This window comes from Saccopteryx leptura, chromosome 13, assembly GCF_036850995.1.
Source record: "Saccopteryx leptura isolate mSacLep1 chromosome 13, mSacLep1_pri_phased_curated, whole genome shotgun sequence".
NCBI lineage: Eukaryota > Metazoa > Chordata > Mammalia > Chiroptera > Emballonuridae > Saccopteryx > Saccopteryx leptura.
The window spans coordinates 43002149-43020591 of NC_089515.1; the positions used below are offsets into that span (position 1 = coordinate 43002149).

The 18443-nt window shown below is 41.3% G+C and overlaps 1 protein-coding gene across 4 annotated transcripts in view; it reads right to left on the bottom strand.

The window, feature by feature from the left end:
* Positions 1-18443, bottom strand: part of MORF4L1 (mortality factor 4 like 1) — a 42140-nt gene that overhangs the window by 13160 nt on the left and 10537 nt on the right. Inside the window, exons 2-6 of one of the 4 annotated variants that reach the window (XM_066354560.1) lie at positions 14969-15015; positions 8234-8301; positions 5264-5380; positions 3535-3621; positions 2673-2753 (exon numbers count right to left, since the gene is read on the bottom strand). In XM_066354560.1, coding sequence (XP_066210657.1) covers positions 2673-2753; positions 3535-3621; positions 5264-5380; positions 8234-8301; positions 14969-15015 — 400 coding nt within the window. Of the gene's footprint in view, positions 1-2672; positions 2754-3530; positions 3622-5263; positions 5381-8233; positions 8302-14968; positions 15016-18443 lie in introns of those variants that run through there. The other 3 variants (XM_066354561.1, XM_066354562.1, XM_066354563.1) reach the window with 3 other exon arrangements.

Genomic DNA, 18443 nt, shown 5'->3' on the forward strand with positions numbered 1-18443 from the left:
GGAATGCTGAGGTCACTGGTTCAAAACCCTGGGTTTGCCCAGTCAAGACACATACGAGAAGCAACTAAGTTGTTGCTTCCTGCTCCTCCTGCCCCCCCTCTCCCCTAAAATCAATCTAAAAACAAAACAATGAGCACCCTAGCTTAAGGACCTAAATATCAACAAAGTAAAAAATCTGGTTTTCCTAATACAGCTGACCCACCAGGTTGAGAGAAGTGTGGGTAAGAGGCATCAATCCCTCAGAGCAGTCGGAAATCTACATATAACTTTTGACCCCTCCCAAAATAACTATAGTCATCTCTCAGTATCAGAGGGGAACTGGTTCCAGGACCCTCTCCAGATATTAAAAACCAGAATGCTCAAGTCCCTATATAAAATGGTGTAGAACAATGCATACAGCTAGCCCTCTACATTTGCAGATTCCCAACCACAAACTAAAATTACTGTAGATATTAACTGAAAAAATTCTGTGTATAGGTGGACATATGTTGTTCAAAGTTAACGGTATTTTCTAACCAGTAACACTTACATTTAGAGAAAGCTAAAGATCAAATAATACTAAAGATGAAATAGGGTAAAACTAGATATTAAAAATGTCAAAATCTCAAATTAAAATGAAAGAATTTTTTAAAAACATCACCTGGTTTAATTACTCAATATTTTTATTAATTTTTTTTTAGAGAGAATGAGAGAAAGACAGGAGGGGGGAGAGATGAGAAGCATCAACTCATAGTTATGTCACTTTAGTTGTTCACTGATTGCTTCTCATACATGCCTTGAAGGGGGAGGGGGCGTGCTCAAGATAAACTACTAATCCCTTGCTTAAGCCAATGACCTTGGAGTTTCAAACCTGGGTCCTCAGCATCCCAGGGCAACGCTCCATCTACTGCGCTATGACTGGTCAGGCAGGCTGGTTCCATTTTCTAAGTTACGATTCCTACACTGGCTTTCAACTACATAAACTTTTGACATACACCAATGTATGAATGTATAGGACTTCCACACAAAGAATGCTGAGATGTTCTAATCTTAAAATTAACAAGGAATGGTTTTCCTTTTCTTACGAGTAAGGGAAGTAACTGGAAACCTTAACATCTCACACACTATCACCATGAGTTTTCAAGTGAATTCAACTTAAGCTATATTTTTAGCACTGCTGAAAAAGCAATCTACCCCCCAAAAATCCCTCAAAATGTATGTTCTGATAATTCAATCTATGCTTTTAAAAGAAAACACATCATGGCCCTGGCCGGTTGGCTCAGTGGTAGAGTGTCAGCCTGGCGTGCAGAAGTCCCGGGTTCGATTCCCGGCCAGGGAACACAGGAGAAGCGCCCATCTGCTTCTCCACCCCTCCCCCCTCTCTTTCCTCTCTGTCTCTCTCTTCCCCTCCCGCAGCCGAGGCTCCATTGGAGCAAAGATGACCTGGGCGCTGGGGATGGCTCCTTGGCCTCTGCCCCAGGCGCTAGAATGGCTCTGGTAGCAACAGAGCGACGCCCCGGAGGGGCAGAGCATCGCCCCCTGGTGGGCATGCCGGGAGGATCCCGGTCGGGCGCATGCGGGAGTCTGTCTGACTGTCTCTCCCCGTTTCCAGCTTCAGAAAAATACAAAAAAAAAAAAGAAAACACATCACACAATTTAAAAGATACAGGTTATAAATGTACTTACCACCACTAAATTGTATATATAAGTGGTAAATGTTATGTATATTTTACCATTAAAAGGGGGGGAGGATTGCCTGACCAGGCAGTGGGGCAGTGAATGGAGCCTTGGCCCAGGACGCAGAGGACCCAGGTTCGAAACCCTGAGGTTGCCAGTTTAAGCATGGGTTTATCCAGCTTGGGGGCTGGCTCATCAGCTTGAGAGCAGGGTCACCAGCTTGAGTGTGGTGGGATCATAGACACGACCCCATGGTCACTGGCTTGGCTACAGCCCTCCCACTCCCAGTCAAGGCACATATGAGAAAGCAATCAACAATGAAGGTGCCACAACGAAGAACTGATGCTTCTCATCTCTCTTCCTTCCTGTCTGTCCCTCTCTCACTAAAAAAACAAGGGAGGAGACTAAAAAAAGGAACCTGCTAAGGAAAATTAAGAATGTGTATTGTGCCTGACCAGGCGGTGGCGCAGTGGATAAGAGCGTCGGACTGGGATGCAGAGGACCCAGGTTCAAGACCCTGAGGTCGCCAGCTTGAGCGCGGGCTCATCTGGTTTGGGCAAAATCCCACCAGCTTGGACCCAAGGTCGCTGGCTCCAGCAAGGGGTTACTCAGTCGGCTGAAGGCCCGCGGTCAAGGCACATATGAGAAAGCAATCAATGAACTAAGGTGTTGCAACGCGCAATGAAATACTAATGATTGATGCTTCTCATCTCTCTCCGTTCCTGTCTGTCTGTCTGTCCCTATCTATCCCTCTCTCTGACTCACTCTCTGTCTCTGTAAAAAATAAATAAATTTAAAAGATCAATAAATTTTAAAAAATTTATTTAAAAAAAAATGTGTATTGTTCAAAAATATTTTAAAGAACCAGACACCCAAGAATGAAATTCTCATTGGGATTTTTCAAGTTACAACATGCTCGTTTCCTTTTCAATAAAACCTAATATAGGATAGTGGGTATCAAGTTTGAATTTCACTTATAAAACAGTATGTAAAATTAAAACAAGACAGTTTCTTACACTTCAACATTTTTCTGCTGCAGACCAGATGTCTTCTTGCCTGGGGCAGCCCCTCTCATCTTCCCCTCCGCATACTGCTCCCTTCAAAAATAATTTCCATAGTCATCATACAATGAGTACACATGTAAAAAAAGAAACTGTGACAGCTCAACTCCACTTTAAAATTTATATTCAATTGCGGTTCTAAGCCTATACATATCATGATATAAAGCTTTTAACAAGTTGGACAAACAGGTAATATATTGACAAAAATCAAACCATTCAAAAAAAGAGTAAAGGGCCTAAGATTTTGCTCTCTACAGTAAAAAGTGACTGTACTAGATTGCATCTCACATAATTCAAAGTCCCATTTGTTTTGAAATTCACTAATCCCAATATTTTCTTTTACTTGGTCTTATTTTACTATTTCAATTTTCTGAACATACATTTCAGCTTTAATATGAAAACAATTACCCTATGGATCACCTCATCTTTCTGCGTCCCTTTTCTCAATGTGCTTCCAGAAATGAAGGAAAGTAATGGGGATGCCCCTTCTCCTTGTTTTGTTTCCTCACCTCACAACTATCTTCCAAAGAGCCCAGGAGAGAAGACCACAGTGTCTGCCAACTACAGACATTTCCAGTAACATCCTGCTACTTTCTACCGACCTCTAAGGACAGACTCAAGTAATAACAGATATGCAACTTGCTTTTCTAGCAAAGGCTTCTGTGATTACTTCAAGTCAAAACCATAATACAGCAGTTGACAAGTACAAAGTGTCATTTTATAGGCCGGCAGCCAACATGATTTTATTATTCATTCCATTTCCAAAAATTAATTTACAGGCATTTCTCCTTCTACTCACGTTACAAAACAAACTTACTGATTGGCTTTCTGAAGTTCTCGCTGTTTCTGCAGATTGGTGTCCACATATTTGAGGACTCTGCTTTCTGGAACCCATTCATCCCAACTGAAAAAGAGAGAAATTAAAATGTCATTCAAAAATATTTTACTTTTATTCAGATTATGTCCTTCAATTATTTTTTAGAGATCCACCAGGCAAGACTTTGGATTTCTTTTAAGTTAATTTCATGACCTAGAGGACTACAAATCCATTATCAACTAAAGTGAAAATGTCTGTTCTGGGCCGGTTGGCTCAGTGGTAGAGCATCAGCCTGGCGTGCAGAAGTCCCGGGTTCAATTCCCAGCCAGGGAACACAGGAGAAGCGCCCATCTGCTTCTCCACCCCTCCCCCTCTCCTTCCTCTCTGTCTCTCTCTTCCCCTCCTGCAGCGAGGCTCCATTGGAGCAAAGATGGCCCGGGCGCTGGGGATGACTCCTTGGCCTCTGCCCTAGGCGCTAGAGTGGCTCTGGTTGCAGCAGAGCGACACCCTGGAGGGGCAGAGCATCGCCCCCTGGTGGGCGTGCCAGGTGGATCCCGGTCGGGCACATGCGGGAGTCTGTCTGTCTCTCCCCGTTTCCAGCTTCAGAAAAATACAAAAAAAAAAAAAAAGAAAATGTCTGTTCTGTAAAGAAGCAAGCATCATATTCTCAAAAGCACATTCCAAATCTAAACTGCCAGAGTCCAAAAGCAAATTATTCATTTTTCAAAACAGCATAAGAATATGGCATTTAACAGAAGAGTTCCTAAACAATTATCCTTACAGAATAAAGATGCAGTACCTTAAAGAATTATAATTTAAAAAAAAAAAAGGTATAGCAGACCATAATAAGCTGACATTTGAAAGAACTAAAACTAACTAGCCTCTGACTTGTGGTGGTGCAATGAATAAAGCATTGACTTGGAATGCTGAGGGTCACCAGTTCAAAACCCTGGGCTTGGCTGGTCAAGCCAAGAAACAACTCAAATTGATGCTTCCTGTTCCTCCCCTCGCCTTTCTCTATCTTCTCTCTAAAATCAATAAATAAAATCTTAATAAAAAAGAAACCACAGTAAAAACAAAAATACTAACGATGCTACTTAGCTGTGTAATAAGCAAAGTTAACAGAACTCTCCGAGCTTTAGTTATATCATCTATAAAATAGGGATAACCAATGCCATAGGATTGTTGAGAATTATGCAATACATGTAAAACACTTCAAAGTTTGACACAAAAGATAACATGGTATGTCAGAAACATATTAGGTCTACAATATTCATAATACCATCTAGGATGACTCTGCTAAAACTGTAAATTAAAGTATTACAATGGTTTATCAGACTTCACCATCCTTCATGTTTACTCTCTCACAAATGTACACTAACTTCCAAGGCATAACCAGAAAGAGAGCTTTCTAACCACCCCCCCCTCTGAAAACATCTAACTGCTAAGGCATTCTTATACTTAGAATAGCTCCTTTGAAACAACGTAGTTTTTTCCAAAGGGAAAAAATAAAAAGATACTTCTTAGGGAGTGTTTAACTTCTTGTGCCAAGTGGCAATTTCCTCCTGCTGATGGAGCTCCTTTAGTGACACAATTAGATGTATCCTCAAAGTCTTTTATTTAATGATTTCCCACCTCTGACCTCTTATATAAGATAGCCAAAAGGAGAATAATTAAAAAGCAATCCTCAACATGATTTCCTAGAGAAAACTTTAAAACATGCATTTACCTAGAGGTCAGGAGGGGGTGGTGTACTGAGGGAGCTCCTTCAGGAACAGGAAAAAGGGCTACAATATCCTCACGTGTCTTCAAAGATTTTTCAGAGCGCCTGGGCCTCACAGCACTTCTGATACAGACAGCATAGTACAAAGTAATCTCAGTAACTAGGTGCAGAATTTAGCTTAAGCTATAAGATTTACAAATGGATTATTTAAATGTCTGTGTGAACAAATTCCAATAAGGTTTTTGAAAATTTAGAAATATCTTACCTATTGTGCTTTAAAAAACCATATATAATATATACTTAAGTTAAACAAAATTCCCATTTGTAGACTGGGCTTTTGTTGTGTAATTTTCTAAAAGGTATCCTACAAACCATTTACAAAATGGGGTTTTTATTTACGTATCTACTTATAGCTACTCCATTTTCTCAAAGAGAGCTAGTCAATTTTTACTTACTACAAAGTTCTAGCAAAAAAACCTTTGAAATCCCTTCCCCATTTGATATAAAATGCATCTACTAAATAAGCACCTTGATCTATAAAACAAATCAATTCTAAAGTTTCTTTATATGTCAGAAGCTGAAAACCCTTGCTAAACCAGAAAAATAAAATGACATCTTTTGTTCTGAGGATCATCACTACTAGAATAATAACTAAAGGCCAAACACTGAGAAATATTTATACATAGATTAAGCATAAAACAATTACAGAATTTTCTAAAGACAGCTTGTAATAAATTCCCAAAGATACACTGACCCATGACACTGCTTCCATACCACTAAATAAAAACATCAGACACATGCTGGACATCTAGGTAACTCCTCCCCCTTTCAAAATCGGTATATTTAAAGGCTTCCCTAAATAGTAAAAATAAAAATTTTCAAAATTACATATATTTATCTACATAGCAAATCAATGACAAATATATACCTCAATATATTAATATTCCTCAATATATCTCTGAAGATATAAATTATTAATATTTCTCAATATATCTCTGAAAATATTAATAAAGACCTAATATTTAATGCCATTTTTTCTTCTTTTTCTAAGGAGCAATTAATATACAAAATTAGCTGAAAATAAAAAAAATCTATACAACCTATCATTTATTTGTGTTACTGAACTATACTATTACAAAGGAAAAATGTTATTTCGAAACAATGATATAAGAAATTACAAGAATTTGGTATTTTCACAATTTCTTATAAGCTACAAATGCCACTTAAAACAAAGTCTTTAAGATCTACACACCTACCATGTAATTTTATATAAAATATCTATTACACATAAAAGACTTAAGCCCCAAAACTATGTTTACAGCTATTGGTATTGAGTTACTAGTACTACCAACCTATCTTTATTAGAAATATTTTAATTATTAACTAGAAAAAATTTGTAAGTTGCCAGAATGTGCTTTTACACCTTTAGATTTCCACCTTTCTACAATTATACTAATGAAGTTAAAGATCTGACATTTCTTTTTAGCTAAAAGCATTTGGGAAATTTTTTTCTAATAAATATTAACTACCTGAGTTGGTCATGTAGGAACTGTATAAAACAAGACCAAAGTCAGTAATCATCAAAAAGAAAACCTCCTTGCATGGCAATAGAGTCCTCAACAAAGATGGCACTGTACACACGGAAAACCAGGCACCAGGGCACAGCTCAGGTAACACAAAGCATTCCAAGTGGCTAGAAAAAGAAAGTTGCTAGGAAACAACTCCTAAACAACTACACTTTCTGGCAGTGCTATCTTTGAAGGATAAAACATCAATAAATTAAACCTCTAATAGTAAAAATCAGAGACTGTTCCATTATAAGCATCAAAAATGAGTAATCAGGTCTGTGGCCTCCAAGATGAAAGACTCATCACTGAAAAAGAGCTCCACTAAGCTGGACACTCGAGAATGTGTCCAATCTATATACATTGTCCACTCACATTAACTGAGCAATATACTACTGCTCAAAAATAAATAAATAAATAAAAATAGTCTAACTCTTCAGGTGGAAAATTAAATCCCGTAATTAAATTCCTGTATCTGTGTTAAACCAGATGGTAAAAACTGAACCACATGAAATCACTTTCTGTCAACATTTAATTATGTTCCCAAAGTTCAGAACATAAGTTTGTCATTACTTCCAAATCAGGCAATTTTTATCCTTTTCCCTTTTCTAGGTAGAAAAACCCAACCAGCTTAGAATATAATTGCTTGGCGTAACATACATATACTGCTCACAAAAATTAGGGGATATATTATCGCTTCATATTCATTTTTAAATATCCCCTAATTTTTGTGAGCAGTGTAGTTACTGAGTTTATGCTAAGGCAAAATAATAATATCAAAGCTGCCCTAAAATGTATCAAAACCACAAAAAAAGCCTGACCAGGCAGTGGCGCAGTGGAGAGAGCCTCGGACTGGGATGCAGAGGACCCAGGTTCGAGACCCCGAGGTCTCCAGCTTGAGCGCGGCTCATCTGGTTTGAGCAAAAGCCCACCAGCTTGAACCCAAGGTTACTGGCTCCCGCAAGGGGTTGCTCCGTCTGCTGAAGGCCCGCGGTCAAGGCACATATGAGAAAGCAATCAATGAACAACTAAGGTGTTGCAACGCGCAATGAAAAACTAATGATTGATGCTTCTCAACTCTCTCCATTCCTGTCTGTCTGTCCCCGTCTATCCCTCTCTCTGACTCATTGTCTCTGTAAAAAAAAAAAAAAAAAAAAAAAACACAAAAAAGTTGGTTGACTAATGATTATAAGACATTATACCAGAACACAGAAATACTCCAAAAAACTTAAAATGGCTGCATACCCTAATTTCTACTATATAGCCATCATATTCAAATGGTTCGCCCTTGCTCCAAAATGTATAATGTTAAAATTGCGCAACAATATAGAAGCATATGCTTGTGCCAGTAAAAACACAATGTACTTTGTAAATTATAAATAAAGACTGTTTTTGAAGAATTAATACTCACTTTTTATTCCAACCGCTGTAATGTATGAAGTATTTCACTTGCTTGTCCTTTATGGCAACCTTTACACACTGAAATAAAAAAAATTTTTTTCACTTAGAAATACTAAAGAAGAAAGAGAGAATACCAGGATGACTTTTATTTTAGAGAGCAAGAGACAGAAACATCGATCTGTTCCTGTATGTAACCTGACCAAGGATTGAACCAACAACCTTTGCGTATCAGGTGGGTGCTCCAACCAACCGAGCTTTCCAGCCTAGCCTACCTGAATGATCTTCAAGTACGTATCTAATCTTTCACAGACTCTCCAAACTTAAAACTTTTTGGTGGCCAAAACAAACCCCCACAAACGTGACTCTCTAAAGCAGCGGTTTCTCAACCTGTGGGTCGCGACCCCGGCAGGGGTCGAACAACCAAAACACAGGGGTCGCCTAAAGAAATCGGAACCGCTGCTCTAAAGCAACATTATCTAAAATGAACCCCCCGAAAATGTGACTCTCTAAAGCAACATTATCTAAAACTGTAAGTTTGAGAGGTTTAAAACTGCTGAGTTGTCACAATTTGCTCGAGTTAGTCCAACAAAGCCAAGAACTATAAGTATAGGGGGTCACCCTAAACCTTAAAGCAATGGGCTAGATAAGCTACCCCAGAACAGTGAATAAATGCTATTTTGTGCTTTCTCAAAGTCTAACTAGTCATAAGTTATCATTTCAAAAACAAACTCAGCTAAAAATAAAAAAAACTGACAACATACATGAAAGTTTTATTAGCTAATAAAAGGTAATTATGTATTTTTGCTGCAGAGTATAAACAACTAGCAAAGTGACAGATCAAAAGTTTTCTAATCCTCAAAGCAGCCAAATTCAATCTAATTTTAGAATGAACAGGGGAGGTCATTAACAAGTGATAATATCTGGTTTTGGATTTAAAAGTCTTACTAAAAGAGCCTGACCTGTGGTGGTGCAGCGGATCAAGTGTCGACCTGGAATACTGATCCCTGGAATACTGATCGCTGGTTTGCAACCCTGGGCTTGCCTGGGTCAAGGCACATAAAGAAAGCAACTACTACAAGTTGATGCTTCCAGCTTCTCCACCCTCTTTCCCTCTCCCTCCCCTACCTCTAAAAATCAATTTAAAAAATGGAGAGGAAAAAAGTCTTTACCATAAGAACCACAAAACTTTAAGTTATTCCATTAGTCATTTAAAATTTGTTCACTGGAGTGTTTTTGCTGCCAGCAGAGAAAAACCTGCCAGTTTAGTAGTCTGCCAGAAGTCAATATAACAAAAATAACATTCTGGGATATAAATGACCACTAGGACTCATAATTTACTTATAAACTGTATTAGCATTATATTACTAAGATATGTGTACATACACATAAAGTTCCTGACCACCTCCATAAATCCAAATTCAGTCATTTTAGAATTTTATTTTTATTTTATTTATTCATTTTTTTAGAGAGGAGAGAGAGACAGAGAGAGACAGAGAGAAGGAGGGAGGAGCTGGAAGCATCAACTCCCATATGTGCCTTGACCAGGCAAGCCCAGGGTTTTGAACCAGCGACTTCAGCATTTCCAGGTTGACGCTTTATCCACTGTGCCATCACAGCTCAGGCCATTTTAGAATTTTAAAAGCATCCATATATTTATTCAAAACAAAAGTAGTGAAAATGGTCACTAGTTATTCACACTAGTTGACACTTTACAATATTAATACTATTTTCATATACCCACAAACTATTCAAGAGTGTAGAAACTGTCTTTAACAAACATGATGCTGTTTTGTACATCAGGATTTGTTTCCTTAAAAAGCTACAGCTGTTAAATATAGTCACATTTTAATATTTATCCTAAAAAAGTTAACAGAAAGAAAATACTAGAAACATTTTTTACTTTAGACTGCATTATCCCATTCACCTCTGGCTAAATGTAAAATCAGGTTTTTTAAAACCTAAGCACACATTGATACAGGAAAGGGAGGCCCCAAAATTTAAACTTTGCCAAACCAACAAATAAAAGGTAAATACACAAACACACACAGTGTGTCTGTAAAGCCATGGTGCACTTTTGACCGGTCACAGGAAAGCAACAAAAGACGACAGAAATGTGAAATCACCTGACCAGGCGATGGCGCAGTGGATAGATCATCGAACTGGGATGCGGAGGAACCAGGTTCGAGACCCGAGGTCACCAGCTTGAGCGCGAGCTCATCTGGTTTGAGCAAAGTTCACCAGCAATGGGTTACTCGGTCTGCTGAAGGCCCACAGTCAAGGCACATATGAGAGCAATCAATGAACAACTAGGTGTCACAAAAAAAATTAATGATTGATGTTTCTCATCTCTCTCCATTCCTGTCTGTCCCTATCTATGCCTCCGTAAAAAAATAAATAAAAAAAAAATAATAAAAAATTAAAGAAATGTGAAATCTGCACCAAATAAAAGGAAAACCCTCCCAGTTTCTGTAGGATGATGTGGCAGCATGTGTGCATGCGCAGATGATGACATAACACCGTGTATACAGCAGAGCAGCCCACGGACATGCCAGTCGAGATGTGGACAGTACAGAGGAAAGTTCAGTGTGTTCTGTGGCTCACTAAATTCGAATCCGTGACCTAAGTGCAATGTGAATATCAGTGCATTTATAACAAAGCACCACCACATAGGAATAACATTACTCGGTGGAATAAGCAGTTGAAGGAAACAGGCAGTTTGGTGGGGAAACCCCGTTCTGGTAGGCCAGCAGTCAGTGATGAGTCTGTAGAGGCTATATGGGATAGCTACCTAAGGAGCCCTAAAAAATCTGTGCGTGAGCCCACAGCAAACTGTACTGAACAGGTATGAAACTGGGAGAGTTTTCCTTTCATTTGGTGCAGATTTCACATTTCTATCGTCTTTTGTTGCTTTCCTGTGACCAGTCAAAAGTGCACCATGACTTTATGGGGGGGGGGGGAGAGAGAGAGAGTGAGTGTGTGTGTGTGTGTGTGTGTGTGTGTGTGTGTGTGTACGAGTGCGCGCAGCAGAGAGAGTCAGAGAGAGGAACAGATAGGAATAGACAGATAGGAAGGGAGAGATAAGAAACATCAATTCTTTGTGGTTCCTTAGTTGTTCATTGATTGATTTCAATATGTACCTTGACTGGGGGCTACAGTGGACCAAGTGACCCCTTGCTCGAGCCAGCGACCTTGGGCTCAAGCTGAGGAGCCTTGCTCAAACCTGATGAGCTCACGCTCAAGCTGGAGACCTCAGGGAAGGGGTCCCCAAACTGCGGCCCCCTGAGGCCATTTATCCGGCCCCCACCGCACTTCCAGAAGGGGCACCTCTTTCATTGGTGGTCAGTGAGAGTACTGTATGTGGCGGTACTGCAAAGCACGGCGTCGCTCACGTACAGTACTACTTCCAGTAACACTGAGTGCACGCGTCACGGCTCCGGAAGCATGTCATATCACTTATTACAGCTAGCAGTGACAAATACGGAACCGGACATTGAACATCTCATTAGCCAAAAGCAGTCCCATAGTTCCCATTGAAATACTGGTCAGTTTGTTGATTTAAATTTACTTGTTCTGCCTGACCAGGCGGTGGCGCAGTGGATAGAGCGTTGGACTGGGATGCCGAGGACCCAGGTTCGAGACCCTGAGGTCGCCAGCTTGAGCGCAGGCTCATCTGGTTAGAGCAAAAAGCCCACAAGCTTGAACCCAAGGTTGCTAGCTCCAGCAAGGGGTTACTCAGTCTGCTGAAGGCCCGCAGTCAAGGCACATATGAGAAAGCAATCAATGAACAACTAAGGTGTCGCAACGAAAAACTGATGATTGATGCTTCTCATCTCTCTCCGTTCCTGTCTGTCTCTCCCTGTCTATCCCTCTCTCTGACTCACTGTCTCTGTAAAAAAAAGTAAAATAAAATAAACAAATTGCATTATAAATTTACTTGTTCTTTATTTTAAATATTGTGTTTGTTCCCGTTTTGTTTTTTTTATTATTTTTTTTTTTATTTTATTTATTCATTATAGAGAGGGGAGAGAGAGAGAGAGAGAGAAAGGGGAGCAAGAAGCATCAACTCCCATATGTGCCCTGACCAGGCAAGCCCAGGGTTTCGAACCGGCAACCTCAGCATTTCCAGGTTGACGCTTCATCCACTGCGCCACCACAGGTCAGGCATCCGTTTTGTTTTTTTACTTTAAAATAAGATGTGTGCAGTGTGCATAGGAATTTGTTCAGTTTTTTTTATAGTCCGGCCCTCCAACGGTCTGAGGGATAGTGAACTGGCCCCTGTGTAAAAAGTTTGGGGACCCCTGCCTCAGGGTCTCGAACCTTGTTCCTTCGCGTCTCAGTCAGACGCTCTATTCACTGCGTCACTGCCTGGTCAGGCAATACATTCATTTTTAATGTTAGCTTTTACCTTTAACGTAATATAATTAGCTCAGTGCTTATTCAGCATACTGTAATTGCACATAGAACTAACCTTGGTTGCGTTTTCTCACAAGTCATTAATTGCACAATGCTACTGCTCCCATCAATAATCAATCTTCTCTTTTTCCTCAAATGCTCCTTCCAACTACTAAATGAATGAGACAAGATGAATGGCAAGATAGCAATGCTTGCCTGACCAGGCGGTGGCGCAGTGGATAGAGCGTCGGTCTGGGATGCAGAGAACCCAGGTTCAAGACCCCGAGGTCGCCAGCTTGAGCGCAGGCTCATCTGGTTTAAGCAAGGCTCACCAGCTTGAGCCCAATGTCGCTGGATCCAGCAAGGGGTTACTCAGTCTGCTGAAGGCCCGCGGTCAAGGCACATGAGAAAGCAATCAATGAACAACTAAGTTGTTGCAACGCGCAACGAAAAACTAACGATTGATGCTTCTCATCTCTCCATTCCTATCTGTCTGTCCCTGTCAATCCCTCTCTCTGACTCTCTCTCTCTCTCTCTCTCTCTCTCTGTAAACAAAAAAGATAGCAATGCTTTATTTCAATGTTTTCAATCACTGGTCCGCAGACAAGTCTGTGAAACAGTTAAGCACCCTGATGTTGCATGAAGAATAAGACCCATTCATCTTGGTCGAATTCACTTATGCTCAGGATGACTTCAGCCTTAGCAGTCCCTAAAATAATTCTATTTTCACATATCCCTAAGTGTAAAAGGTTGAAAACCACCGCTTTATCTGATCCACTAAGCAAGCATTAAAAACACCCAGTAAGAGCCTGACCTGTGGTGGTGCAGTGGATTAAGCGTCGACCTGAAAATGCTGAGGTCGCCGGTTCAAAACCCTGGGCTTGCCTGGTCAAGGCACATATGGGAGTTGATACTTCATGCTCCTCCCCCCCTTCTCTCTCTTCCCCTCTCTCTCCTTTCTAAAATAAATAAATTTACAAAAAATTAAAAAAAAAAAAACACCCAGTAAGAGAATGTGAGGTGTCGGGAGCCGATCCACTAGTGCTGGCTAACAAGGTCAAGCAGAAGAAGATCCACAACTGCTGGTTGACAAAGTCACAGCAGAAGAAGACCAATGGCTGCTGGTTAATCAAGTCACCGCAGTGAAGACTAATAACTGCGGGTTGACAAAGTCACCGCAAAGGAAAGGCACAATGATACTTCCCCCTTTGACCTTTTTGAATTAATCTGGCCTTATATCCCCCCTTTTCTGGGTGTGTGCTATCATTTATGGCACAGGGATAATAGTACCGTACTTTCCCTGTAGATTCGTAGTAATGTCTTTGGAAATGAGACAGAGGGTGTGAGTTCCACAGAAAAGCCTGTAAGCCCCTTGAACTGGGCTCATAGACATAAGAGGCTGGCTATGATATCCCTCGTAAAGGGTTAAGTTTGTAGGAGAATTCCTTCTTATTAATCATGTTAGAAAGAATAGATTGTGACTTATGAATAGGTAGGAAACAGTAACTATACACAGAGCACCTTTCAGCCTTCACTTAATTCGTCACTTTACCTCCCTAGCCTTTTCATGTGGTCAAGTAAAGAAACTTTCCATTCTTCTTGCATACCTGACCTGAAGGTGGTGGAACACTGAGAAAAGTAAAGTTAGAACTTAGTGTATGAATATAGTAAATAAATAAAATTTGACTAGACAATAAAATCCTAGACAAGGTAGAGTTATTAATCAGTACTGACCTTTTGGAATTTTGTACCAATATTGTTATTGCTGTTCAAGTTATTGTATAATTGTACTTTGAATGACTTACCACCTGATTTATAGTTTATAGAAATGAATTAACTGTTACCTAGAAAATGTAACCCTAGTGAAACAAAAACAATGATTAATCAATGTATTCTGAATACCATGTGATTGTAACTTAGTGTGTGTGCATAAAAGAAAAGCTAGACCAGCAACTGAGAGAGATGCCTGGCAGTAAATGCTAGCGAGAGAATAAAGAGAAAGAAAAGAATTCGGCTCTCTCACTCGATTCGTGCCGACGCCGTCTCATCCTGTGGGACCCCTGGATTCCCCCCGGGGCTGGACCCCGGCAGTGAGGAACTCCACAAACCTATGAAAAAGGCTACTTATAAAGTCAGATCTTGCCCTGGCCAGGTATCTCAGTTGGCTGGAATATCGTCTCAATACAGAGGTTGCCAGTTTGATCCCTGGTCAGGGCACATAGAGAAACAGACTGATGTTTCTGTTTTTCTTGCTCTTTTCCTTCCTTTCTAAAATCAACTCAATATTTTTTTTAAATGTCAGATCTAACCAGTAGTTTCAGATAACTTCTTAAAAGGAAAACAGGGTTCATACCTTTGCTTCATAAAGAAGAGGCCCATGAAAGCATAGCACTCGTTCACCTGCAAAAGCAAAAAAGTAATGGGTCAATTCCAATTTCTCTCCATGTAGAAAATTCACATCTGAGAGCCATCACACTTACACTACAGTATTCATCACAAAATTAGGAAAGTGTGAAAGGCTATATATGTGTCAACAGGTTCAGATCAAACTTCAAAAGTAACTTACAACTAAAACACCTTAGTATCTGATGTAAATGACAAAAACAACTTATTAGAATGTTAACCTATTTAAATCATTAAACCATTGCCCTGGCCAGGGCAGCTCAGTTGATTACAGCCTCAGGTTCAATCCCCAGAAGTCAGGGCACATAAAGGAATTAACCAAAGATTGTGTAAGTGGAACAACAAATCAATTTGTCTCTCTGTCTCTCCTCCTCCTTTCCTTTCTCTAAAATCATTTTTTTTTAAAGCAACCAATAAGGGGGAGGGGGGGCACAAAAAAAACTAGACAGAAGGTGACAGAGGACAATCTGACTTTGGGTGATGGGTATGCAACATAATTGAGTGACAAGATAACCTGGACATGTTTTCTTTGAATATATGTACCCTGATTTATTGATGTCACCAGATTAAAATTAATAAAAATTAATAACAAAAAAAAAAGCAACCGGCCCTTGCCGGTTGGCTCAGTGGTAGAGCATCGGCCTGGCGTGCAGAAGTCCCGGGTTCAATTCCCGGCCAGGGCACACAGGAGAAGTGCCCATCTGCTTCTCCACCCCTCCCCCTCTCCTTCCTCTCTGTCTCTCTCTTCCCCTCCCACAGCCAAGGTTCCAGTAGAGCAAGGATGGCCGGGGCGCTGGGGATGGCTCTATGGTCTCTGCCTCAGGCGCTAGAGTGGCTCTGGTCAAAAGGGAAGCGATGCCCCGGATGGGCAGAGCATCGCCCCCTAGTGGGTGTGCCGGGTGGATCCCCATCGGGCGCATGCAGGAGTCTGTCTGACTACCTCCCCGTTTCCAGCTTCAGAAAAATACAAAAAAAAAAAAAAGAAAAAGAAAAAAAAAGCAACCAATAAATGACTAGGTGGAACAAATCTGTTTCTCTCTCCTCCTTCCTCTTTCTCTCTCCCTCTCTGAAATAAGTAAATTAAAAATAAATAAGCCAGGCTCGACCAGGCAGGAGCACAGTGGATGGAGCACTGGACTGGGACGCAGAGGACCCAGGTTCGAAACCCCAAGGTTGCCGGCTTGAGTGTGGGTTCATTCAGCTTGAACGTGGAATCATACACATAACCCCATGGTTACAGGTTTGAGCCCAAGGTCACTGGCTTGAGCAGGGGTCACTGCTTCGGCACGTGTGAGAAAGTAATTCATGAACAACTAAGGTGCCACAACAAAGAATTGATGCTTCTCATCTCTCTCCCTTCCTGTCTGTATCTCTGTCCCTCTGTCTGTCACAATAAATAAACAAACAAACAAATAAGCCAGCCAGCCACATTGGTAGTGGTGCAGTGGATAGAGAATTGATTGACCTGGGACGTTAAGGTCCCAGGTTCAAAACCCTGAGGTCGCAGACTTGAGCGTGGGGCCACTGGCTTGAGCAAGGGTCACCGGCTCAGCTGGATCCATGCTCCTTCACCCCCATTAAGATATATATGAGGCCCTGGCTGGTTGGCTCAGCAGTAGAGCGTTGGCCTGGCGTGCAGGAGTCCAGGGTTCGATTCCCAGCCAAGGCACACAGGAGAAGCTACCCATCTGCTTCTCCACCCCTCCCCCTCTCCTTCCTCTCTTCTCTCTCTTCCCCTCCCGCAGCCAAGGCTCCATTGGAGCAAAGATGGCCCGGGCGCTGAGGATGGCTCTGCAGCCTCTGCCTCAGGCGCTAGAATGGCTCTGGATGCAACAGAGCAACGCCCCAGAGGGGCAGAGCATCGCCCCCTGGTGGGCATGCCGGGTGGATCCCGGTCGGGGGCATGCAGGAGTCTGTCTGCCTCCCCATTTCCAGCTTCAGAAAAAAAAAAAAAAAAGACATATTTGAGAAGCAACTGAAACTACAAGTTGATGCTTCTCATCTCTCTCTTTTACACACACAAATAAATCATAAAACCATCTCATTACCTGTTAAGCAAATAAAATCTGTAGCTACCTATTGGCAGGGATGATTTGGATGGATTTTCTTTAAGCAAAAGAGAAAAAAGGGGGAAAAAAAGGAAAAGGAAAGAGATTCAGTCCTGGACAGATAGCTTGGCAGGTTAGAGCATACACAAAGGATGCAAGTTCGATCCCCAGGATCATACAGGAACTGATTGTGTTTCTCCTCTAAAAATCAATTTAACTGACCTGTGGTGGTGCAGTGGATAAAGTGTCAACCTGGAAATGCTGAGGTTGCCGGTTCAAAACCCTGGGCTTGCCTGGTCAAGGCACACATGGGAGTTGATGCTTCCAGCTCCTTCCCCCTGTCTCTCTCTCTCTGTCTCTCCCCCCCTCCTCTCTAAAAAAAATGAATAACTAAAATAAAATTTTTTTTAAAAATTAAAAAAAAAAATTTTAGGCCCTGGCTGGTTGGCTCAGCGGTAGAGCGTCGGCCTGGTGTGCGGGGGACCCGGGTTCAATTCCCGGCCAGGGTACATAGGAGAAGCGCCCATTTGCTTCTCCACCCCACCCCCTCCTTCCTCTCTGTCTCTCTCTTCCCCTCCTGCAGCCAAGGCTCCACTGGAGCAAAGATGGCCCGGGCGCTGGGGATGGCTCCTTGGCCTCTGCCCCAGGCGCTAGAGTGGCTCTGGTCGCGGCAGAGCATCGCCCCCTGGTGGGCAGAGCTTCGCCCCTGGTGGGCGTGCCGGGTGGATCCCGGTCGGGCACATGCAGGAGTCTGTCTGTCTCTCCCCGTTTCCAGCTTCAGAAAAATACAAAAAAATAAAAAATAATAAAAATAAATAAAAATAAAAAAAATCAATTTAAAATACTTTACATATTATAAAAGAAAAGAGGTTCAGCCTGACCTGTGATGGCACAGCGGATCAACCTGGACTGCTGAGGTTGCAGACTCAAGACCCCCAGCTTGCCCAGTCGAGGCAATCTGAGAAGCAACTATGCTTCCTGCTTCTTCTACACCCCCCACACTCTGCCTTTCCCTTTCTCCTCCATCTAATATCAATAAAAAAAAGTTTTATGTTCATGACTTCAGAGTGAGTGTTCAACAATGTTCTGGGCACTAGGCTGCTTCAATGACCAGCAACAAAAACACAAGAATTCTAAACTTTGAAACTTACACTCTGTGTCAAATGAAGACTTGCAAAACTAAATAAAATACATTATAAGGGACTGGAATAAGATCTGGAAGCCAATTCTGCTCGCCAGATAAATCAGGCAGGCAATTTCTGGCAGCACTTCAACATTACACTGTATTGTAATAGAAAATAATTTCTCCACTTGTTTTCAACAGACCCACAGGTTACAAAATACTCCAACTCAGGTCTTTTAGCTCTAAAGTTAAAT